General features: G+C 36.4%; 1 protein-coding gene across 14 annotated transcripts in view; it reads right to left on the bottom strand.

Annotated features, from left to right (window-relative positions):
- Nucleotides 1-25363, bottom strand: part of R3HDM1 (R3H domain containing 1) — a 131319-nt gene that overhangs the window by 17604 nt on the left and 88352 nt on the right. For all 14 annotated transcript variants that reach the window (XM_082689284.1, XM_082689290.1, XM_082689291.1 and 11 more), the window contains one exon: nt 1339-1442. In XM_082689284.1, coding sequence (XP_082545410.1) covers nt 1339-1442 — 104 coding nt within the window. The remainder of the gene's footprint in view (nt 1-1338; nt 1443-25363) is intronic.

The following is a 25363-nucleotide window of genomic DNA, read 5'->3' as shown; positions in this document are numbered from 1 at the left end:
GCCACCCACCCCCTCAGCGTAAGATAAGGTAGGATTTTTATGCCTTGAGGGCCATAGTTTGTACCGCGGTAACCAAAATGGTAGTTTCTAGTTCCCTAGAAAGAGATCCAGCCTGATTGGCTAGGTAAACCACAGAGGGCTGACTGCTTAGGGACACCTCAATTATAGAAGCCCATGTTGAATGTACACTATTAGTCATTTATTTCATAATCATTTACTGTTTCTTTGTTTCTCAGAGATTTACATACGTCAATAAATCATTATAATAAAATATGGTATCATGATAAAGGATTATTTAAGATAAGCATGAAAACAAAAAAAAAAGAAGCAACCAACTCTAGTTTAAGTACTAGGGAAGCCAGTGTAGAATAGGTGATTTTTGAGTCAGACCTTAGAGATGAGCAGGATTTGGGCAAATAACAGTGGATGGGCATTCCGGGCAGAGGAAGAGGTACAAAAGTATCTTCAGCATGAAAAAGCATGGTACTTTGTCAAAAACACAGTTCTGTTCGACATGAACATGTAAGCATAATTAGGAGTCTTACTTGCTAGGGAGTTTACATGGAGAATCCATGCACTCTAGACTCAGAGAAATGACATTAAAGAGACTTTTGTTTCAGGAAAGTATCTATTGAACAGTATGTATGTGTGTGTGTGTGTTGGGAAGGAGGAAAGCTGGGTGTGGGGGACACGTGGAATGAGCACAATACTCAGGAGACTGCTGCAAATAAGATGTGAAAAGAGTGACCAAGAATGGTGGCAGTGGGGAAAGAAGGCAGGCATGAGATCTGAAGGAATGGTGGCAGCACGAATGTGAAAGAAGAGACCTGAAGAGAGGTGATTATGACTCTGCAAACTTTTTGGTCCCTAGAGAGAGGGTGAGGTGAGGGATGCAGGTAGAGGGAGGAGTATTAAATCTAAAGTGCCTCTGACAATACCAGGTAGGGATGCCCAGATGGCAGTTGGGTATTCGGCCTCTTCTCAGCCAAAAGAAGATTTGAGAGGCGCTGGCAAAAAACAGTTGTTGAAGCGTAGAAGGTAGATGCATCTGCTAGGAAGAGCATGAAAAATAAGGAGATGATCCCGGAGAGCATCAATGCTTATGAGGTGGGGAAAGAAGGAGAATCTGAGAAGAGAAACAGGATAGCAGTGTGGGAGTTACAGCAGTTGAAAAGGAAGGAGCGGATGGGAACTGTTAGCTCTGAATGTGCAAGGCACCCTAAATACCTTGGGTATATCTCAGCATATAAGAAGCTGAAAATTGTGTTCTAGACATGCCTAAGGAACTTAATTTCTCAAATGGACAAACCATTACCTATTTTCCAGTTATATTCATACCTGCACACTGGTGGCTTTGAAGCTGCTGGGAATTGCATGGTGAAGTAGTTCGAGGAAACTGTACTTGTTCTGATCCTGGATGTGGCAAGTAACCTACTGATGAGCTAGAGGCGAAAAAATGAGACAAACACAAAAACAGCACAGTGAGATGGAGATGACTGTAAAGACCCTGAATGAACAATCCTACAAATTTAAATGAATTTATTTTTCAAAGTGGTTAGGAGTAAAAATAAAATCTACCACTATTCTCTGTGAGTTATAAACAATTACTTTTTGGATAAAAATCTCCTTATGTTTATGACAATAATACTGATTCTTTTTAAATCAGGAAACACCACTCCTAATTTCATTGCTCTTAGTCCTTTACAAATTACTCTAAATATGACTTTTTAATTATTCAAATAATTATTCAGAAAAGAAGAAAAATAACTTTACAAAATGGAAAAGTAATTTATTTGGATCTCACTTAGCTATATTTTAGAAAAGAGAATATGCAGTTTGACAACAATGAGACTCAGAGGATAATGTTTAACCACCTTTTTAAAAAAAGATTTTAGGGGTGCTTAGGTGGCTCAGTTGTTAAGCGTCTGACTTTGGCTCAGGTCATGATCCCAGGGTCCTGGGACTGAATCCCACATGGGGCTCCTTGCTAAACAGGGAGCCTGCTTCTCCCTCTGCCTACTGCTCCTCCTGCTCCTGTGTGTGTGTGTCTCTCTTTTTGACAAATAAGTAAATAAACAGATCAATAAAATCTTAAAAAAAAATCCAGACTACAGGACACTTAAAAAGACAAATGTGTAAAAACATTAGCAATATTTGAAGGGCAGCTGGAAATAAAAATGCCAACTAGATATTTGATATAACTAATAAGTTAACTACTACAATTTTTAACATGTGAAAGTGTTACAGTTTTATGGGTTAAAAAATTTTTTTTAGGGATTTCTATACAGAAATACTCATGAATGAAATGCCACAATATCTGAATTTATTTAAAAATCATATGGGAAGAGGATGAGGTAGAGCTTTAGAGGAAAACAGATGGGTCATTAGTTAATATCAGTAGAAGTTACGGGTACATGGTGGTTCAGTGCACTTTATGTTTATGTACATTGAAGAATTTCTGTAATAAAAAGTTAGAAATGTTTCTTTAAATCAGGCTGATAATTCTCCAATTACTAAAAATTCATTAAGTTTTATGGCTTCTTTGTGGCAGTAACTCATTGTGGTTCAATAAAAAAAAAAAAAAAGGGATGTAAAGAGAGTATGCCACAAAAGGTGATTCTGGACTACAAGACAAAATGTAAAAATAGTACTTCCTGATGTAAATTACGATTGGGATGCATTATGAGTCTCAGCTAAGCAGTGGAAATAACACAGCTCAAGACATGGTTTGTAAACATGCTGCTACTAGAAGAGAAAGTTTCTCTAGAAGGTAGGATTTTTAGGTTCTAATTGGGATACATGCCCCCTTGAGCCATGCAGTACCCCTCACCCTGATCTTGGTTACTAAGCACCTTCTTTCTAATGGCTTATCCAAGTTCTGAGGCTCATGAATGACAGGAAGCCACCCAGAATAGGAATAAGAATATTCAGGTTACTGAGATGAGTGAGATATCCCATACTACTAAACTACAAATTGACATTTTACTTCACCACTTTAGTGGGTTTTAGTTTTATATAGTTAGTATAAACTGGCTTGCTAGTCTCAGATTACCCCTTAAGTAAATGAATTACAAAACTGAGTTCCAAGACCAAGTGATCTCCTTCAAAAGACATGAAGACACTTTAAGGGATATGGACCGGGCAATAAGTAGCTCTCTTAAATTTCTTAAATGCCCTACTTTCAATTACCATCAAATTTGTCTTTTACAAAGGCAGAACTAGAATAGGTTAGAAAAAAAAAAAAAAAAGAAATGCAAAAGGGTCAGCTTTTTAAATACCACTCTCACTTTAAAAATGCAGATATTTATAATACATCAAAAAGGAAAAACCGTTTTGTAGTAGTTTCAAAAATTTTTCCTTTGGGAGACGTTATAAGCAGAAAGGGGACTTTTTAAAGCAAAACACCAGGCCTAGTTCTTAAAGAAGTTCATACACTTCCACTGAACAGGAAAATAAAACATCAATTCCATTAATCCATTTGGTCCCAAGCTTCCTAAAAACCATGAATGTAAATTAAAACTAATAATATCAACTTTCAAAGGATTTGAGTTCATTGCAACAAAAACTGGCCTTGACGTTTACACTAGTTGTTTTGCTCTATTTTTTAGGAGCTGTCCCTTCCCATTCTATAGTACAGCCCAGTTAAATTGCTGCAAAACTGCCTCTCCAGGATCAGCAGAATGGATAAATGACGTAAATATCCAAAAGGTTTCTTCTTCTGGGTTTTCTGTAACGTTCATCTTATTCCTACAATGTTCTATGATAATTCATAGGTAAAAATTCCTCTTTTCTCTAGCCATTTGTTTTTTGCATTCTTACTGTATTCTGGAATCAAACCCATGATGGAAGAAATGATAAACACATTATGTATTTTTAAAATCAGAAAACCACTGAAGTCTACCAAAGTCTGAAGAATGTTAAAAAATGTCCTATTACCATTTATGAATGCTTAAAACAGTCTTTTTAGGTAGTACTCCCGATGCCTCTTTGATTAGATCATGGTAATCTATTTGATACACTATGAGTGGAAATTAATTCTAATTAGGATATACTATCTGGGTACTCTTGCAAATTCAAGTGATGTTACATTGCTATCTATTTTAATGGCTTTGACATTTAATACTTGATACAGTGGAAAGCACCATGAATTTTGGTGTCAGGAGGCAGCATGGGTTTGAGTTCAAAGTCCACTTATTGCAGTATGTCTTTGAACTTCAGCTCTCTCATCAATCAATGCGCCATTAATCCTTACCTTACTAAACTATGAGGAAAGACCTGGCCAAATAATTCAAAATACAAAAAGTCAAATGTAAAAATGTACATCTTCATTAATGATAAAAGAACTGAATTAAAATGAGATATGTTTCTATTATGAAGCATGAGAACAAGTCAGTACCTAAAAAGATTGTAAGTCAAAGGAAGATTTTGTCAAAATACATGAAGAACCTTAAAAACAGACCTATTTTTTTTTAATATTTTATTTATTTATTTGACAGACAGAGATCCCAAGGAGGCAGAGAGGCAGGCAGAGAGAGGAGGAAGCAGGCTTCCCGCTGAGCAGAGAGCCCGATGTGGGGCTCGATCCCAGGACCCTGGGACCATGACCTGAGCCGAAGGCAGAGGCTTTAACCCACTGAGCCACCCAGGCGCCCCAAAAACAGACCTATTTTTTAACTTATTAATTCCCTCTAAGGACTTTACATCAAGAAAGAAATTCAGATTGCTTACTAAATGGTTCAATTAAGTGAAAAAGATGAAAAAGACCTGCATGTTCTCCTTCTTCCTCGTTTTTTTATCTTTTTAAAAGATTATTTATTTATTTATTTATTTATTTGACAGAGAGAGAGATCACAAGTAGGCAGAGAGGCAGGCAGAGAGAGGAGAGGAGGAAGCAGGCTCCCTGCTGAGCAGAGAGCCCGATATGGCACTCGATCCCAGGATCCTGAGATCATGACCTGAGCCAAAGGCAGCGGCTTAACCCACTGAGCCACCCAGGCGCCCCTCTTCCTCGTTTTTTTTTTTTTTTTTAATATTTATTTATTTATTTGAGATTTATTTATTTGCAAATTTACTTATTTGAGAGAGAGGGAGAGAGAGAGGGAGAGTGTGAGCAGGGGGATGAACAGTTGGGGAGGGAGGATAAGCAGACTTTTTGCTGAGCGCAGAGCCCAACATGGGGCTCGATCCCATGACCCCAAGTTAATGACCTGAGCCAAAATCAATTGTCGACGCTCAATGGACTGAGCCACCCAGGTGCTCAACCTATATGAAAAGAAAAAGCTATATGAAACTGTATGAAAAGAAAAAAGAGAAAAATATGAATGTGACAACAACAGTTAACTTAGGGTTGTAGGAATACAGCTGATTCTTGACAATTTATACTGTTTGTTATTTTCCAAAAAAGCATGCATTCATTTTATAAGTATAAAAAAATAAACACTAAAAACATCCAATGAAAACTGCCTGGAAAGTTTGACTTTTAAATCTTGCTTTGGGGATTTAATTCCAGTGAATGATCTGAATCTCCTTCAGAACTCCTCAGCAGATGTCAGAGCAAGGCCATCTGGAGACAGTTACACTGATTCTATGCAACATAAACCTTCAATTCATCTGAGGGTCAATGCACAGCTGAGCTTGCTGTCTCTAGAAGAAAATACGAGTTTTCTACCTTATAACCTTTCTGCAAGTCAAGGTGATTTCTAGCCTATCTATTTTTGTGGTGATGATATCTATTTAGGACAACATAAATAAAACTCTCAACTAATTAGAATTTGGTCAAACTATACGCTCAATGAATAAAAATAGTATCAGGTAAAAATTTTACCGTACAATATTTCAGGTTTTCCCTTAAATGCAAATACTCATTTACAGCTTACCTATTCCCTATACCTGTATTTTGAATTATTTGGCCAAGTCTTTCCTCATATTTCTAAAAACTCAATAGACTTAAAAGTAGAGAATAGAAAATACTTAAAAGACAAATAAAACAAAGATGGGACAAGACCACCGGAGACAGCATTGATGCTTTCACTGAACACTGAATTTGTGTTTCTTGGCAGCTAAGACAAAATGGTGAATCCAGAGGATAAAACTCTGCCAGGATGGTAAGAGAAGCAAGCATTTAAGCCTCTGGTAGGTACTGTATTACAGACATATCGTAACCACATTCTTTGATGAATTTAAAGCATGTAGTTAATTACAGAAGAATCCAGTCTTCTTATAGGAGAGATAGTTCACATTTTACTAGGAAACTGAGGGACTGGGGTGGAAAACTGGCCCTACGATAAGATTATTTACCATTAAATAAACAGGTAGGCTGCAAAAGCCTCTGCAATAAGAGCTAATATTTTCCTTACAAATGAACTTTGAATACTTCAGTTACAGGTATGAGAGCCAAAAGTCCACTATAATATTTCATATAAAAGATGTCTTCGGCTTGAGCACTGTAAGGGTAGCTATCATCAAACACAATCAACCATAAATATATCTCTGTTACTGTTGGGAGAATGATTTTGAGAAGGACCATATTCTGACCAACCCATTAGGATGAACTTGATATCATTAAGCAGAGGCATTATTGGACCTGTTGGATACACCACTTTAGTAACTCAGTGAAGTGGTAGAAAGCATCAGCCAAACAATAGTTTTAGCTTTATTATAGTTGATCTTAAGCTGCTCTTTCTGGCAGTAATTTAGCTACTTATTAGGTCTGCTCTTAGAGTGACCTAATATTGCCATTGACACGGAGGATAATTCTTATACACCAATGGGTAAGCTAAGGAACACAATCCTGTTCCTCCAATAGTTTCATCAAATCTTTTAAATATAATTTCAAAAGATGAGAAGCCAGAATAGTATCGTTTCATATTGTTTAAATCAATATTTCACCTATTAGAAATTGACTTCTAGCATGACAACATTTCTGTTAAACTGCTCCCTAGAGGAACCGGTGAAACTATAAAAAAGCAACCGCTTAAAGCCTCTGGAAATGGTTCTAAGGCTGACCAGTATATAAGAAACATCTTAAGAACATCTATAAAAATCTGGCAGGAAAGGTTAGTCTGGTATTTGAACCAAGACTGCTCCCCCTTGATCCCCCAGTTTAGTGAGGGATAGACTACTCCAGAGAGCTGCAGCCTCCAAAACATGGAGCTTTCTCTCCTTGCAGCACCCAGATGGAGGGCTTTCTTCTAAGGAGGAATGGTATGTCACCTTTCTCATCCTGCCCTCAAGTACCTGTGCTGAAGCTAAGTCCAAAGTGAGTGAGGTTGAGAGGTGGAAACTCCTATTCCCTCAACCTCCATTTGTGGAACTGAGGGTTTACTTCGGGTGTGACATGCTGAGCAAGTTCTGGACCCTGGCCTGATCACTCTTGTCCCAGCTCCTTAAGTGAGGATTCCATGCCAGAAGAGGTAACGTGAGGACCCCTTACTCTCCACCAAATATTCAGCTCATAGGAGAGATAGGGTGTGATTTTTAGAGAAGCCTACAATGTCCATATCTCCATCTCCAGAGCTCTCACTCGGAGATTCTTCTGAGCAGCAAACCTCATAAAACAGATAGGACCTAATTTCCTCCCAAGAGAACTATCTTCAGTTGCAACAGAAAGGGAAAAAGTTCAAGCCTACATGTATGGTCAAGAACAGCAGAGGTTGTGTAAAGACAACTGGGAGAGTCAGGCTAAACTGTAGGCCTGCTAGTTTGCAGGAGGGCATCAGGTGAAAAAAACAGCTGGAAGGAGTCTTCTTGAGGTCAGAATAAAAATCAAACACTGACCCCAGAAACTTGACCTTCAAAGGAGCCAGATTTTGAAAGGATTACTTTGTAGAGCAATTTATGCACCAGGGCATTTCTAAAAACAATAGAGCAACCGGCTAACAGGTAGTAGAGTTTAACAATTGGGTGTTTTTTTTTTTTTTTTTAAAGATTTTATTTATTTATTTGACAGACAGATCACAAGTAGGCAGAGAGGCAGACAGAGAGAGAGGGGCAAGCAGGCTCCCTGCTGAGCAGAGAGCCTGATGCAGGGCTCGATCCCAGAATTGTGGGATCATGACCTGAGCTGAAGACAGAGGCTCTAACCCACTGAGCCACACAGGCACCTCAACAGCTGGGTGTTCTAAGGGAGAGAGGAACAGAGTCCTACTAAAACAACTGTCATCCTAGAACGACTATGAGAATACCCAAAGCTTTCCTTCCTTGAGGAACATCAGAGGTAGAACTTTGGAGGTGGGGAAATGGGGAGGAAGTTTAAGGAGACTTCACTAAAATGATCCAGATCCAGTAAGTCACTAAACAAATAAAGTAAACAACAGGGGTGCCAAGGTGGCTCAGTTGGTTAAATGTCCGACTCATGATCTTAGGATTGTGAGCTCAAGTCCTGTGTTGGGGTCTATGCTGGGCGTGGAGCCTACTTTAGATTAAAAAAGAAAAAGAAAAGATGAAAAATGTAAACAACATCAGGCACCCAAAGCTGTTACCATATATAATCTAAAATGTGTAACTGAAAAAAAACATAGGACATGCAAAAAATAGCAAAGTATGACTTATACATTAGATAAAAGCAGGGAAAAGACAGTTTCTGTGAAAAAGAACAGATTTTTCACATTCATCAGAAAAAGACCATCAAGTAATCATTAGAAAAGAAGCTCACAGAACCAAGGAAACCATGTTTAAGGAAGAAAAAATGGTGACAATATCACATTAAAAAACAGAGAATACTAATAAAGACACAGATATTATAAAAAAGAACCAAATGGAAATTATGGCATTGAAAAACAGATAAAATAAAAAATTCATTAGATGGGCTCAACAATAGATATGAACTGGCAAGAGAAAGAACAAGTGAACTTGGAGACAGATAGATCATGCAAGCTGAAGAACCAAGAGAAGAAAGAACACAGAGAAAAAGGAGCCTCAAAGAAATGTGGGACATCATTAAGTATACCAACACATGTATAATGGGATCATCAGAGAGAAGAGAAAGAGAAAAAAAAATTCCAAGAAATAATAGCTGAAAACATCCAAAATTTATTATAAAACAATGACTTACTCATCAGGAACCTCAATGAAATCTAAACAGGATAAATGCAAAAATCTGAAGAGACACCATAATAAAAGTGCTGAAAATCAAAGACAAATAGCAAGGAAAAAAAATTGCTGGTAACTTAGAATGGAATCCCACTAAGATTAATAGCTGACTTTACAGCAGATGGGATCCCGGAAGGTAAGGAGACAGTAGAATAACACATTCAGAGTGGTCAAAGAGAAAAAACTGTCAACCAAGATTCCTATATCCAGCAAAGCTATTCTTTCAAAAATGAAAGGTAAAATAAACTTTCCCAAGTAAATAAAAATATTTACCTTACAGTAAATACTAATTAGAATATACGTAAAATGATAAGTAGTATTGGGATCATGGACTGAATGTTTGCTTTTCCTACATTCATATGTTGAAGCCCTAATTCTAATGTGATGGTATTGGGAGGTGGGGCCTTTGAGAAGTAATTAGAGTTAGATGAGGTCATGTGGCCCTGGTCCAATGGACTTAGTACTCTTTCAAGAGACATTAGTGAATTTTTCACTCTCTCTGCTTGTACATACCGAGGAAAGGTTATGTGAGCACAGAGCAAGAAGGTAGCTGCTGACAGCCCAAGGGGAGAGTCCTTTTCAGACACCAACCCTATTGATACTTTATTCAATCTTGGACTTCTAGTCTCGAGAACAGTGAAAAAATATGTTTTTGTTTTTAAGCCAAGTAGTCTATGGTATTTTGTTATGGCAGCCTACAAGGATGGACACAACCAATATAGGAAATTATGTGATTGTACAAGATAGTAGAAATGCATATTCTACTTCCTTTCTTCTTTTTTAAAAAATTTTATAATTTATTTACTTTTAAAAAGATTTTATTTATTTATTTGACAGACAGAGATCACAAGTAGGCAGAGGCAGGCAGAGAGAGATCCCAGGGCTCAATCCCAGGACCCTGGGATCATGACCTGAGGTGAAGGCAGAAGCTTTAACCCATTGAGCCACCCAGGCGCCCCTACTTCCTTTCTTCTAATTCATTTATAAAGAAACTGTAGAAAAGAATATGTATATAATGTAATGTTGGACCCACAGCATATAGAAATGTAATATATTTGTCAATAATAGCACAATGGAAATAGGTGGAGCAAAGCTATAGTGGGATAAAGAAATGCCTATAGATGTTAAGGTGATAATTATAATGGGTACTTTTTTCTGTATGACACTACAATTAAACTAGTATAAATAAGAAGTTGATGTGGATATGTTAAGATGTATATGGTAAATCCTAAAAAAATCACTAAAAAATATTCAAAAAAGTAAAAAAAAGAAACAGTAAAGAAAATGTTACATTATAAAATATTCATTTAATGCAAATGAAAGCAGAAAAAGTAGAAATGAAGAAACAAACGCATGAGAGAGAGAAAGCAAAATGGTAGACATGAGCTAATTACATCAATAACATTAAATATAAATGGATTAAGCAGTTTGGTCAAAATACAGAGACTGTCATAAGAAAAAAAATGATTATATACTCTAGGAGACACACAGTAATAAAAGGATGGAAAAAGATGTATCACACAAACAATGACCATGAGAAAGCTTAAGTAATTATATATTAATATCAGATAAGATAGACTTTATCATCTTTTTAAAAGATTATTTATTTGAGAGAGTGAGTGAAAGAGAGAGAGCAGGAGTTGGGAGAGAGAAGCAGACTCCCGGCTGAGCAGGGAGGCTGACATGGGGCTTGATCCCAGGAACCTGATATCATGGCCTGAGCTGAAGGCAGATGCCCAACGGTCTGAGCCACCCAGGCTCAGATAAGATAGACTTTTTTTAAAAAAAATTTTAAAAAAGATTTTATTTATGTATTTGACAGAGAGAGATCACAAGCAGGCAGAGAGAGGAGGAAGCAGGCTCCCCGCTGAGCAGAGAGCCCAATGTGGGGCTTGATCCCAGAACCCTGGAATCATGACCTGAGCTGAAGGCAGAGGCTTTAACTCACTGAGCCATCCAGGCGCCCCAAGATAGACTTTAAAACAAAAGACAGATTGAGAGATAAAGCATTTCGTAATGAAAAAGTATAAGTCATAAATGGAACAGTTATAAACATATCAGCCCCTAATAAAGAGCACCAAAATATATGAAGCAAACATTGACAGAAATGAAGGAAGAAATTGACAATCCATAGTAACAGGTGAAGAATGCAACGGTCCACTTTCAGTAATGGATAAAATAGTAACACAGAAAATTAATAAAGAAATAAAGACTTGGAAAACACTAAACCAACCAGACTTAGAAGACATCTACAGAACCCTCTATCTAAGGACAACAGAATACACAATAATTTTAAGTGCACATGGCACATTCTGCAGGACACACCATATGCTAGGCAACAAAACAAACCTCAATAAATTAAAAAAGAGAGAAAAAATACAAAGTATGTTCTCCAACCACAATAGAATGAGGTTAGAAATCAATAGGAAAAGACTGGGGACATAAATAAGTAAAAATTAAACAACACAACCCTACATAACCAATGGATCAAAGAAGAAATCAAAAGGGTAACTAGAAAATACTTTGAGATGTATGACATTGAAGATAGAGGGAAACCCATGGCTGTGAATGCCTATTTGAAGGAAGAAGAATGATCTCAAAGCAATAACCTACATTTTCATCTTAAGACATGAGGGGAAAGGGGAAGAGCAAACCAAACCTAAACCAAGTGAAAGAAAGTAAATAATAAAGATTGCAATGGAAATAAAATGCAGAAAAGAAAAATAGGAAAAAAACCCCAAATCCCAAATATGGTTCATTGAAAAGACCAACAAAACTGACAAACTTTTTGTAACACTGACCAAGGAAAAAAAAAGAAAACTCAAACTATTAGAATCAGAAACAAAGAGGGGAGATTTCTACTGACTATATAGAAATAAAAAGCATAATAAAGGAACACTATGAAAAACTGTATACCAATAGATTAGATCAAATTCCTAGAAATATATAACTACCAAAATGGAATCAAGGAGATATAATCTGAACAGACCTAAAACAAACCAAGAGACTGAAGTAGTAATCAAAAACCAACTGATAAACACAAAAGCTCTCACACAGAAGCCTTCAACAGTGAATTCTATTGAACATTTAAAGAATTAATACTTCCTCATAAAATCTTCTAAAAATAGGAGAACATTTCCCAACTCCCTTCTATGAGGCTAGTATTACCCCAAGACTAAAATCAAATAAAAGTATCACAAGAAAACAACAGACCGACATTTCCTGTGAATATAGATGAAAAAATTCTTAGTAAACTAAACTAGCATGTCAACCCAGCAACACATGAAAATAATTATATAAAAGACAGAGTAGGATTTATCCCAGGAATGCCAGGGCCATTTAGTATCTGAAAATCTATTAATGTAATATATCCTATCAACAGACTAAAATACAAAAATCACATGATCATCTCAATAGGTGCTGAAAATATATTTGACAAAATTTAATACTCTTCCATAACAAATATTCAACAAACTAGGAACAGAATTACAATTTTCTCAATATGACTTAGAGTTTCTATAAAAAATCCATAGCTAATATCATAGTTAAGGTGAAAGAATGTGTGCTCTCCTGCTAAAATCATAAACAAGGACGTCTGCTTTCATTACTGTACTCAACACTGTACCGAACTTCTAGACAGAGAAATTAGGCAAGAAAATAAAAGGCATCCAGATTGAAAAAGAAGCAAAACTATTATGTTCCCAGATGACATGATTTTATATATGGAAAAACCTAAAAAATCCTAAAAACCTAAAAATAAATTGTATTTCTATACATTTCCAATGACTTATCAAAATAAAATTAAAGCAATTCCATTATAGTATCATTAAAAAATGAAGTACTTTAGGTATAAATTTAAGAAAAGAAACACAAAATTAACTCTGAAAACTCAGGAACACTGGTGAAATAAAAGATCTAAATAACTGGAAAACATCCCATCTTCACAGAATGGAAGACTTCACATAATTAAGATTCCAATATTCCAAATTAATCTACAGATTCAATGCAATCCCCATCAGAATCCCAGCTGACTTCTTTGTGAAAATTGACAAGCTGATTATAAAATTCATATAAAATTGCAAAAGACACATGATAGCCAAAACAATCTTGATAAAAATCAAAGTTGGGAGGACTCACGTATCCCACTTTCTTTTTCTTTTTTAAAGATTTTATTTATTTTGTCAGAGAGAGAGAGAGAGAGAGAGAGAGTGAGCACAGGCAGACAGAGTGGCAGGCAGAGTCAGAGGGAGAAGCAGGCTCCCCGCGGAACAAGGAGCCCGATGTGGGACTCGATCCCAGGACGCCGGGATCATGACCTGAGCCAAAGGCAGCTGCCCAACCAACTGAGCCACCCAGGCGTCCCACGTATCCCACTTTCAAACTTCATCAATATAGTGTGGCCCTGGCACAGGACAGACATATTGAGCAAGAGAAGAATATTCAGAAATAAACTCAGACATCTATCAACATCTGACTTTTTTTTTTTTAAGCGTTTATTTATTTAAGAGAGAGAGCATTCGTGCAAGACAGCAAAGTGGGGGGTAGGTGTCAAGAGAGAAGGACAAGAAGACTTCCTGCTGAACACAAAGTCCAGCGTTGGGCTAGCTCCCAGGAACCCAGGATCATGACCTGAACCAAAGGCAGATGTGTGACTTACTGAGCCACCCAGGCACTCCAATCATCTGACTTTTGTTAAGGGGTGTTCCCATTCAATGGGAGAACAGTCTTTTCAACAAATGGTGCTGGGGCAACTAGACAGCCATGTGCCAAAGACTGTAGTTAGATCTAGTCCCATACCATATAAAAAAGTTAACTAAAAATGGATCAAAGATTTAAATGTCAGAGCTAAAACTATAAATTTTTAGAAATATATACTATGAATCTGTGATCTTAGAGTTGGTAATTATTTGATATGACACCAAAAGAATGAGCAACAGTAGAAAAATAGGTAACTTCATCAAAGTTAAATACTTTGTACTTGAAAGGACTACATCAATATAGTGAAAAGACAACCCACAAAATGGGAGAAAATATTTGTAAGTAATATATCTGCTAAGGGACTTTTATCAGAATACAGGGAGAACTTAAACAATTCAATAATAAAAAGACACATAACCCAATTATATTGGGCAAAGGAACTGAACAGACATTTCCCAAGGAAGATATACAAATGGCTAATGAGCACATGAAGAGATATTCAATATCTTAGTCATCAGGGGAATCAATATCAAAAGCACAATGAGACATTACTAGAATGGCTATCATAAACAAGTCCAATAATTAACAAGTATTGGCAAGGATGTGGAGAAATTAAATCACTCATGCATTACTTAAGGGAATTTAAAATGGTATGGCTGCTTTGGAAAAGTCTGGCAGTTCCTCAAATGATTAAACAGAGTCACCATGAGATTCAGGGATTCCATTCCTAGGTATATACCCAAGAGATATGAAAACATACACCCACACAAAAACTTACAAACTAATGTTTACAGCAGCTGGTGTGGAACCAACCCAAATGTCCTTCAGTTAACAAACGGTTAAGCACAATGTGGTAGATCCATACAATGGAATATATAAAAGTAGTGAACTACTTATTCTGGTAACATAGAAGAACCTTGAAAACATTATGCTGTGTGAAAGTAGCTTATCATAAAGGACTACCCATGATTCCATTCATATGAAACGTCTATAATGGAAATCTATGGAGAAAGAAAGATTAGTGATTGGGAAATGATGGTGATGATAGTATCAGATGGTGAAAGCTGAAGAGTACAGTTTCTTTCCTTTTTATTTTCATCAGTATATTCACATTAAAACATTTAATTGTGGTGAAACACACATAACTCTCAATTTACCATTTTTAAGTATATAGGTCAGTGCCATTAAGTATATTCACATTCTTGTACAATCATTACCACCACCCATCTCCAGAACTGTTTTTCATCTTGTCAAACTGAAACTGGACCCAGTAAATACCAGTTCGCCACTCCTTCTTTCCCCAGCCCAGGGCAACCACCACTCTACTTTGTATCTATGAATATGACTACTAGATACCTCATATAAGTAGAATCACATAATACTTGTATTTTTGTAACTGGCTTATTTCATATATCATAAAGTCTTTAAGATTCATCCATGATGTAGCATGTCTGAATTTCCTTCCTTTTAAGACTGAATAATATTCCATAGTATGTGCACCTCACATTTTTTTTATCCATTAATCTGCTGATGGACATTTGCTTTTATTTTCCCCCACCACAGGGTTTCTTTTTGAAGAGATGAAAATATTCTAAAATTTACTGTGGTGACAGTTGCACATCAGTGAATATACTAAAAACTACACTTTGAGGAGGTAAACTGTATAGTATGTGATTTTTATCTCAATAATACTGTGCAAACAAATAAGGAAATGGGAGAAGGGGCAAAAATGGTATATATATAAAAGGTATTCACAAAGGAGTTCTATCACATGAAGTTGCCCACCAAAAGGCTGATGACTTAAGAAAGCAGTATAGGATGGGGCACCTGGGTGGCTCAGTGGGTTAAGCCTCTGCCTTCAATGCAGGTCATGATCTCAGGGTGCAGGGATCGAGCCCCACATCGGACTCTCTGCTCAGCGGGGAGCCTGCTTTCTCCTCTCTCTCTCTCTGCCTGCCTCTCCATCTACTTGTGATTTCTGTCAAATAAATAAAATCTTAAAAAAAAAAAAAAAAAAGAGTTGTGCACTCTAGCGACTGAGCCACCCTGGTGTGCCTCTATAAATTTAAGCTGCAATTCATCAGTCTAGCAGAAAAATAGAAAATTAATAGTTTGTTCAAAAGCCAGGGTGCCTGGGTGGTACAGTTGGTCTGGCTCTTGGTTTTGGCTTAAGTCATGAACTTAGGGTCCTGAGCTAGAGCTTGTGTCAGGCTCGATGCTCACTGTGGAGTCTGCTTGAGATTCTCTCTCCATCCCTCTCTGGCCCTCCCACTCATGCTCTTTCTCTCTAAACAAAACAAAACAAAACAAAACAAAACAAAACAACCCAAACTATTCAGGGGCATCTGGGTGGCTCAGCTGGTTAAGACCTTTGGTCAGGTCATGATCCTGGAGTCCAGGAATCCCAGGCTCAGGCCCCACGTCGGGCTCTCTGCTCAGTCTATTTCTCCCTCTGCCCCTCACCCTGCTTGTGCTATCTCCCTTTTTCTCTCTCTCACACACGTATCTCTCCCCATGCCCCACTCTGTCTGCTTCTCTGCCTACTTGCCTACAAATAAATAAATTTATTTGACAGAGATCACAAGTAGGCAGAGCAGCAGGTGGGGGTGGGGGGAAGCAGGTTCCCCGCTGAGCAGAGAGCCCAATGTGGGGCTCAATACCAGGACCCTGGGATCATGACCTGAGCCAAAGGCAGAGGCTTTAACCACTGAGCCACCCAGGCGCCCCTCAAATAAATAATATCTTTAAAAAAGTTCATCTTCAAAATGATTCTGTAGAAGGTTTTAAAATCAATTATTGTGGGTCTACTTCTATGTCTCTGTTAAATGCTCTGCAGTATTTACTTATGTTTCCTTAAAAATACTCAATTTTAAAGATTTCTTAGTTTTGCAGCTTTTCCCTTCATTTTCTTTTCTTTTTATATTTTTTGTTAAAGATTTATTTAACAATAAATATATGTGTGTGTGTGTATATATATATAAAATAAAATAACATAAAATAAAATAATGTAAAATATAAAATAATTAGAGGGGACACCTACTATATGCCAGGCCACTGGAAATGTGGCAAAGAGAGCCATTCAAAATCTTGGGCTGTGCAGAATGTCACTGTGGATATTTAGAAGTAATTTGGAAAAACTTAGAATGTACATGGTGAAGAAAGTGGTAAAAATCTAATGATTCAAAAAGTAGGCAGGGAAGACTAAGAGATTTTCTTTTCCCCTAATGTTTAAAAAATACACTTTTTAATCTGCATTTTTCCTTTATATCTTTCAAAAAACTAGTATCTATTTTTGAATAAATACCCTGGATCCTTCATAAACAAGTGGGTCTCCAAGCCGCTACACACTGTCTGGAGGGTTGCAAATGACCTCTTCTTCTTACATCCAATGTCTTTTCCTCTTAATGGTTTTCATGCTCCCCAGCAACACCTGACTGTTAATCTTTGAAATCTCCTTGTATGTTGGCTTCTCCTTCCCTCTTTTCTTTTGTGATCAGCCTTCATTTCAGACCATTTCTTATTGATCTTTTTTGCTGGCTACTAATCATCTACTATAGGTACTGGTCAACTATGACCACTGGGCCAATTATGACCCAATGTCTGCTTCTGACTAGCCCACATGCCAAGAATGGTTTTTACTGATAAACACCTGCAAATAATTTGATGACAGAGAACACTCACTTGAGCACCAATTAAATGAAATGTTATCTCCCTACCTTAAGTAATACTATTTTCATTAGTAGGTCTGTGTTAAAAAAAAACTGTGCTCAATTATTGCTATATTTTGAATTTTGTCAATAAAATTTCTTTAGAATTTACTGATTTAAAATATTTATTTATTAGAAAGAGAGAGAGAGAGAGAGCATACAAGCATGTGAACAGGGAGAGGGAAAACAGGCAGACTCCTGCTAAGTGGGGAGCCTGACATAGGGCTTGATCTCAGGACCTTGAGATCATGACCTGAGCCAAAATCAAATGTAGGATGCTCAACCTACTGAACTACCCAGGTGCCCCTGGAAATCTACTTTCCCTTTCATTACATAAATTTCTAAAATAGTATCCACAATTTCATATTCTTGCCTTTAAAACCTAAAGTATTTCCTTTCTGGACTGTTACAGAAAGTCTGTTGACCCTATATCTAGTAGGTATTTTTAAGTAAAAAATATCCAAATAATAATTACACTTATCTCCAACCCTAGCATTCTATTGTTGTTAGTGAAACATTTTCCACCAAGATATTTGAATTTTTTCTTTAATCCTTTTTTTAAAAGATTTTTATTTATTTATTTGACAGACAGAGATCACAAGTAGGCAGAGAGAGAGGAAGGGAAGCAGGCTCCCTGCTGAGCAGAGAGCCCTATGTGGGGCTTGAGCCGAAGGCAGAGAGGCTTTAACCCACTGAGCCATGCAGGGGCCCCTAATCCTCACTTATAATATCACCAAATATTTGTATCTTCTTTCAAAGGGTCACCTAAATGTATCCCCTTCCTACTGCGACCACCACAAGCACGGATCTTGCTACTTGATGCTTGTGGTCTCTGCTCAATTCAAATGTGTCTCCGTGATTGCTACTGAGCCAATAAAAAAAACCCCAAACAAACAAAAACACGTTATCACATCAATTTCATGCTTCAGAAACCACATTTTTTGCTATTATTAGATGTCTAAAACAAATTCCTTGGCCTAACCTCTTACAAGCTGGTTTCTCTCCATCCTAACCTAAAAGGAGAAATTAAAATATTCTGTGGAAAGATGTTCAAAAGTAACATTTAATTTAAAAAAGCAAGCTGCAGAATAAATCATTTCTATAAATAAATATACGTATGCAAAAAATTTCACAGTAGCAACAAAAATATTCCTAATCTCTCTACCCTAAAAACAAAAACAGTGATGCTCTTTTTCCAAACCACAGCTATTTTACATATCTACTTAAAAGTAGTAAAAGTATTAGAAAGGTACATACCAAAGTCTAAATTGTGATTATTTTGGTGAACAGTAATTGCTTTGCACAAAGGGCAATGGATAAGGCAGAATTTTAAAAATTCTACTCCATGTATTTTTATGTGGTTTAATTTTTAAACCAGAGCTGATGAATAATACAATTAAAAATACAGAAAAATGCAGAAACATTTAGTTCCTAGTAAAGTTTACATATTATGTGTGCACTGAGATGACTTGAGAAGTGCATCAAAAAAATTTTTAAAAAGATTTTATTTATTGGGACGCCTGGGTGGCTTAGTCGGTTAAGCAGCTGCCTTCGGCTCAGGTCATGATTCCAGCGTCCTGGGATCGAGTCCCACATCAGGCTCCTTGCTCAGCAGGGAGCCTGTTTCTCCCTCTGCCTCTGCCTGCCATTCTGTCTGCCTGTGCTCGCTCCGCCCCCCCCTCTGATAAATAAATAAAATCTTAAAAAAAAAAAAGATTTTATTTATTTATTTGAGAGAGCAAGCACATGAAGGCGTGGGGTGGGCAGAAGGAGAAAAGCAATCTCCCCACCGAGCAGGGAGCCCAATGCAGGGCTCCATCTTAGGACCTCAGAGGTCCTGACCCAAGATGAAGGCAGACACTCAACAAACTGAGCCACGCAGGTGCCCCCACATCAAAATTTAACAGTAATTATTTCTGTGTAGTGAGGCTGTAGTCAATTTCCTTTTTTACACTTTGTAATTCTATATTTTCAAATTCTCTACAATGACTATGTATCATATATCATGAGAAATAGGGAAAAGACTGTTTTAAAGACAAAATACAGACGTAGGAGAAATATTTTCTGTTGTTGACAGATACCCACTGAGTGAATGAGGGAGGGCCAAAAGTATGGTCAGTTTACTTATGTATAAAATGATGAGATTTTTACATGAAAGGTCACTGCTCCCCGCAATTATTTAAATACTATTATTTTAATCTAAAATATTACGACTATCAGTCATCTTGGTGAATGCATAAAAAATGAAATAGCTATAGCACCCTTCTTCCTTCCTATTTAACATCGTTTTCGTCAGTAAAAATTTACTAATGAATTTGCTGATAAATTCATGCCTACAAAAATAGTAAGATTTTATATTCAGTGAAGAGAAAATGAATGTTATGGAAAGGCAATGTTTTAGCTCCAAAAGTCATTTTCTTTTTTGATTTTTTAAAAGATTTTATTTATTTATTTGATAGAGATGACAAGTAGGCAAAGAGGTAGGCAGAGAGAGAGAGGGGGAAGCAGGCTCACTGCTGAGCAGAGAGCCTGATGCGGAGCTCCATCCCAGGACCCTGAGATCATGACCTGAGCCAAAGGTAGAGGCTTAACCCACTGAGCTACCCAGGCGTCCCTAAAAGTCATTTTCTTATTACATTTCTCTAGGCTAGGTGTTAACTTCCTTGTTAATAACAACAAAAGCAAAACTTCACCAAAAGATATGGGTCAGACTGATTCTTTGTTATTGACAATTATTTTAAAGGATGGCTGAGGCAAATGAAGAAATTAAAATGCAAAACCAGAAGTTTAGAAGAAATAAAATGAATTCAAGACAGGTTCCAGAATTAGGACAAAGGGGATACCATACGAATAGTAGAATATAAAAATGGGGAAAAACATACTGTGGGGAGGAAAAAGGGAAAAGACTTAAAAGTAGGTTTTCTTTTTCATCATCTCATAAAGATACTGTGAAGCATTTTTTAGCAAGTACTGAAAAATAGAGGTTACAGTCTCTTCAAAGTTTCTCTTCGTGTATGCTAGCCCTTTGAGATGACAGATCAAAAACAAAGGTATATATTCTCCTTTTGAGTTTCAAGATAAAAATGAGAAATGAAAGGTAAAGCAGGAGGAAAAAACCCACCAAAAATGAGGGCATTCTGAAGATTTATCTAACTAGCTTGCCACTTTTGAAGACACTGTAGGAATGGAGCTAATTTTCTCTCTATACCAAAAACTGAAGAGAAATCCCACGATTAGTTGTAAAACTAGTTTCTCTGACCACTATATGGCTTGCTTGGCTTGCTGAAGTGGCAAGACCTGTAAGGTGTATCAGGCTATGCCAAAACTTCACAGTATACATAACAACACAATCTAATCTGAACACAAAGTCTCCTCAGTGATAACTCAAAGGCTGAGCTGAAAGCAAAAATAGTAATTCAAATTCTATTTTTCTGCATAAGGAGCTACAAAAAAAATAAAAAGAGAGAGAGAGAGGGAGGTTGCTAAGCAACTCAAGCTAAGGAAGACGTTAGTCAAAACAAAGTCTCACTTAATGTTTTTGCAGAAATCTTATCTCTTCTTATAATCTGGTAATGGAATGACGTTCATTACAGTCCATTTAGTAAAAACATAAAGAATGTTTGGATGAGGACCCTGTGAGCTCAGAATTTAATATCACTTTACATCTAAAACTGAGTATACTTGTTGGTATGAGGAAATTTACAGTTTTAATCTTCAAATATTGGGTCTTGGATGAACGTTTGCAAATAAACAGTGACAGACATAACTTTCTTGCAAATGTGTAAAATATTACTGAGTTGTGGCTACACACGGCTCAAGTCTATGGTTAGAGTGGAGAAGGGCTGGTTAGGTGCAGGTCAATGGGTCTTAACTCTTGTTGCCTGAAGAATCACCCAGAGGACTTCAAAAAATAATTATGTTCAGGCTTAAGATCATCAGGCCCATGCCAGGGAAAGGGTAGTGTGGAGAACTAGGGGTTATGACCAGTATTTTTAAAGAGCCCTATAAGTGATTCTAGGACGTGATAAGATTAGGAATCATTGGTAGATATGTTAACAAGGTAGGGTGCTAGAAATCAGGGTCAAAGAGTTTATGCCTTCAGGTTAAATTCTATGGTTAACCTTTTCCATGTTTCATAGTCTATATGTAAAATAAAAACAAACACACATTCTTCTCAGAGAACACTCTGAGGACAAGCTTCTAGGCAAGTAAAACGTTTACACAAGAAAAAACTTTGGAAGAAAGATTTTATCTGCATTTATAAGCTTTTTGTAATAGAAACACCATTTTAGAGGAAATGAAACTGAAGGTGAAGAAATGTTGACCATTTAGGGCTCAAATGATAATATGGTTATATACCATTTGGTTAGCAAAATGCTTAATATCTATAAATACTTTGTTAATACTCTCAAATTATCTCTTCCTTTTTTTTCTTTTAAAGATTTTGTTTATTTATTTGAGAGACAGAGAGCATGCATGAGCAGTGGGGAGGGGCAGAGAGAGAGGGAGAAGCAGACTCTGACGTGGGGCTCTATCCCAGGATTCTGGGATCATGACGTGAACCCCAGGCAGAAACTAATCGACTGAGCCACCGAAGTGCCCCAAATGATCTCTTCCTTATATGCATTTTGTACGAATTTCTTTTTCCTTATGTCTAAATTTAACTTTCCATAAAAAACTACAGCTCCCTAAGGACAAGGATTATGTCCTATCTTTCTTCCATTATCTAAATATATTTTATAGTCTTTACTTGACCGTCATGCTTTACTAAGATTAAGTAGGCTTTAGCAGTAGTAATGATTAAAACTCAGTAACAATACAAATTCTATATTACTATTGCATTCTGCATGTCTTATAATGTCTAACATTGTATTAGGCTTAAGACTCAGTTGGTTCTTGTTACTCCAGACAATTATGTTGTGAAAGTCATATGAACACTGAATTAGCAAATACCGGGCCATTGTCCCTGAAGGAAATACAGGGTTAGGTTACTGAGAGTCTCTGGTCACAATATCCTTATCAACTGTCCAATACATAACCTGTTTTTGTGTTGTTTCTGTTTAAAGACATTTTATTTAAAATAGCTTTCTTACAATAACTAATTACATGCAATATTTCTTATTAATGAAACATTATTTGAGAATGCTTTAACATTTTCCTGACCCAGAGTTATCTGTGACCATAAATCTCTTTGGCTTTTGGCCTCAGAACAATGCTGTCACTATGCTTTTTTTTATTGGTTGTCATCCTAGAAATCCAAAAATTTTTCTGCTTTTCCATCCTTTCCATAGCTTGATCACACACTTTAGATGTTCCTTTAGCATTTTCTGGAGTGATCTCACCTACAGATTGGTGAATTTCTTTTTCCTTTTTCTGAATATGCCGCATTGTTGATTCTTTAACATTGATCTGATGGCCAACAATATAATTAATGCCAGAACATACATATTTCCTCCATCAGACAGATCACGTAGCCTTCTTCTGATTAGGAAGACTAGAACATCAGTACTATGCTTGGAGGCAATTTTAAGCAGTAAAATCACCAAATAATAGCACAAAAATGCCAAAACTGTGACACTAGGCTGAAAAGAATATTCACAGTATGAGAACTAAAGTAAGGAGGAAGAGGGTCAACCTGTTTGACCTCAGCTGAGAATGTGTTCATTGGGTGACTGAAATTTTTCACTGTTTTGTGCATATCCACAATGACTGAAAAAGCCTGTAAATATCCACTTCGGAATTACAAATAAATTGTAGGGAACATGAAAATTTGCAAATACAAATCCGCAGTGTCATCAACTTCACATATTTCTCTTTATGTGAGTTACTCTGAAGAGAGAATATATTTTTTCTTTCCTCAGCTTAGTGTTTTGGCAAAAATACAGGTTTCCAATTCAGTGAAGTAAACAGAGACAAATTTTTTAAAATTTACGAAATGTAGTGTCCTTTATGAAGTCTTGGCTTGGCATACTAGAAAAGAAAAAATACGTAAATTCTGTTCACACAGAAAACACAATACACAAAACAAATGAACATTTTACTACATTTAGTCTACATGGGAATAACACGTAAAAATACTTTCTGTCTTAAGGACAGACTAATGATATTCTATGGTTTCTTCCAGCTTTCTTACTGCTTTTCGGGAAAGTGCACAGCCACCATGATGTTGGGGAAGAGAGCTTGGAACCAGGTAAGCAGTAAAGGCATGGAACTATTAAAATAATTCACAGAAAAAAAAAATCACAAATTCCTCAATCTTTTTTTTTAAATCAATCTTTTTTCAAAGTAGAGCCCTCCAACATCTGACTCACAGTGTTTCTTTTAAAAACTTAGTTCTGGTAACTGCATTGCAGATTTAAAGCACTTATATTGACAATAATGACAATGAAAGATCCTAAGTTTAGAAAGTAAATGAAGATATCTCCAACATGTTTCAAATTTCTGTGGGAGCACAATAATTACATTGTAATTACCAAAGCTCAGGATTATGGCTCTGAATCAGCAATAAAAAGTTTAGCTATTTTTATTGTCCTCTACTTAAGAACACAGGCAAGTATATATACTAGAATAATTTCCACACACAAAGTCCTACACATGGAATTCCTCACACCAGTCCTATGAGGTGCTCATATTTTACAAAGGAGAAAACCAAAGTGCAAAAAGACTAACCTGCCTAAAGTAACAAAGGCTTCTTGAAGTCAGGTTTTGTTTGATTCCAAATCTCATCTTCTTTCTAACCATATCATGCCCCCCCATCAATGACTAAAGGCACAAGATTCAGTTTTTTAAAAAAGCAGCTAAGTTAGACCATCTCAAAACCTGATATCAAAGCGGTTAGATTCCATGATGAAGAGTTCAAGGAATAACGCATACATTTGGGCTCTTGAGAAAATGGCAGAGGTTACAAGCACAGTGTCGTAAAATAAACAAACAAATGAAGTTATAGGAAAAAAATCTGTATCATTTGTAGATACAAATTAAATTCTTTCATCATATTTCAAATGTGATATGGTTGTGTATTTAAAAAACCCAAACTATAGACATTTCATATTTTAAAAATTATTTATAAATTCCATTTTGTGTCTGTGCTAATCAATCTTAATTGTGTCTCTATACCCATTATCCATGTTAGCATATGATTAGGTACAAGGAGGAAAGTGAGGAAAGATATAAACCAGGACAGAAACATGGGTTACCCAGGATGTGTGTATATGGGGAATAATTTCATTGAAAGGGTTGGGGGAGAGAAGGACGTTATAACAACAGAAAACTGCTTGTGTGACATGATTTCATTTACACAAAATTATGTTTGTGAAGAAATGAGGAAAAAAGCCACACGTAAGACAAGAATGTCTTAGACTAAATTTTACTAATCTGATATTCACAATACACTATTGAAGAAAAATTGCAAGATAATGTCTATTTCATTAGAATCCACCACTTAATTTCAATATACATGTATTCTATATGTGTATATGTTTGTTTGGTCAGGAGACTAATGTGACAGAATGCACACACTAGCATGGGAACACTGTTTACTGGAGGTAAGCACAGAATGGGGCATGATGATTAACTTTGTTTTTACACATCTTTGTACTGACTGTTTAACTTGTGTCAACAGCATAATTTATTTTGTAGTAAAAAAATTAATGAAAAATTTTAAAAGTACATAAAGGTTACCAAAACAAAATATTATTAAGGCCATTAATTATACATAAACAAGAATGAAGAACATATCTGTATCAATCCATATTTGTAAATTGGCCTTTACCATTAAGGAAGTATGTTCATTCAGTATGCATTTACCAAGTTTCTATCCTGGGCTGGGCCCTGCTCTAGATGCTGGAATATTCAGACAAATCTCTGCT

This window comes from Mustela nivalis (genome assembly GCF_964662115.1).
Source record: "Mustela nivalis genome assembly, chromosome: 11".
Classification (NCBI taxonomy): Eukaryota; Metazoa; Chordata; class Mammalia; order Carnivora; family Mustelidae; genus Mustela; species Mustela nivalis.
The sequence above is the reverse complement of the archived record's forward strand: the minus strand, read 5'-3'. Positions and strand labels throughout refer to the sequence as shown.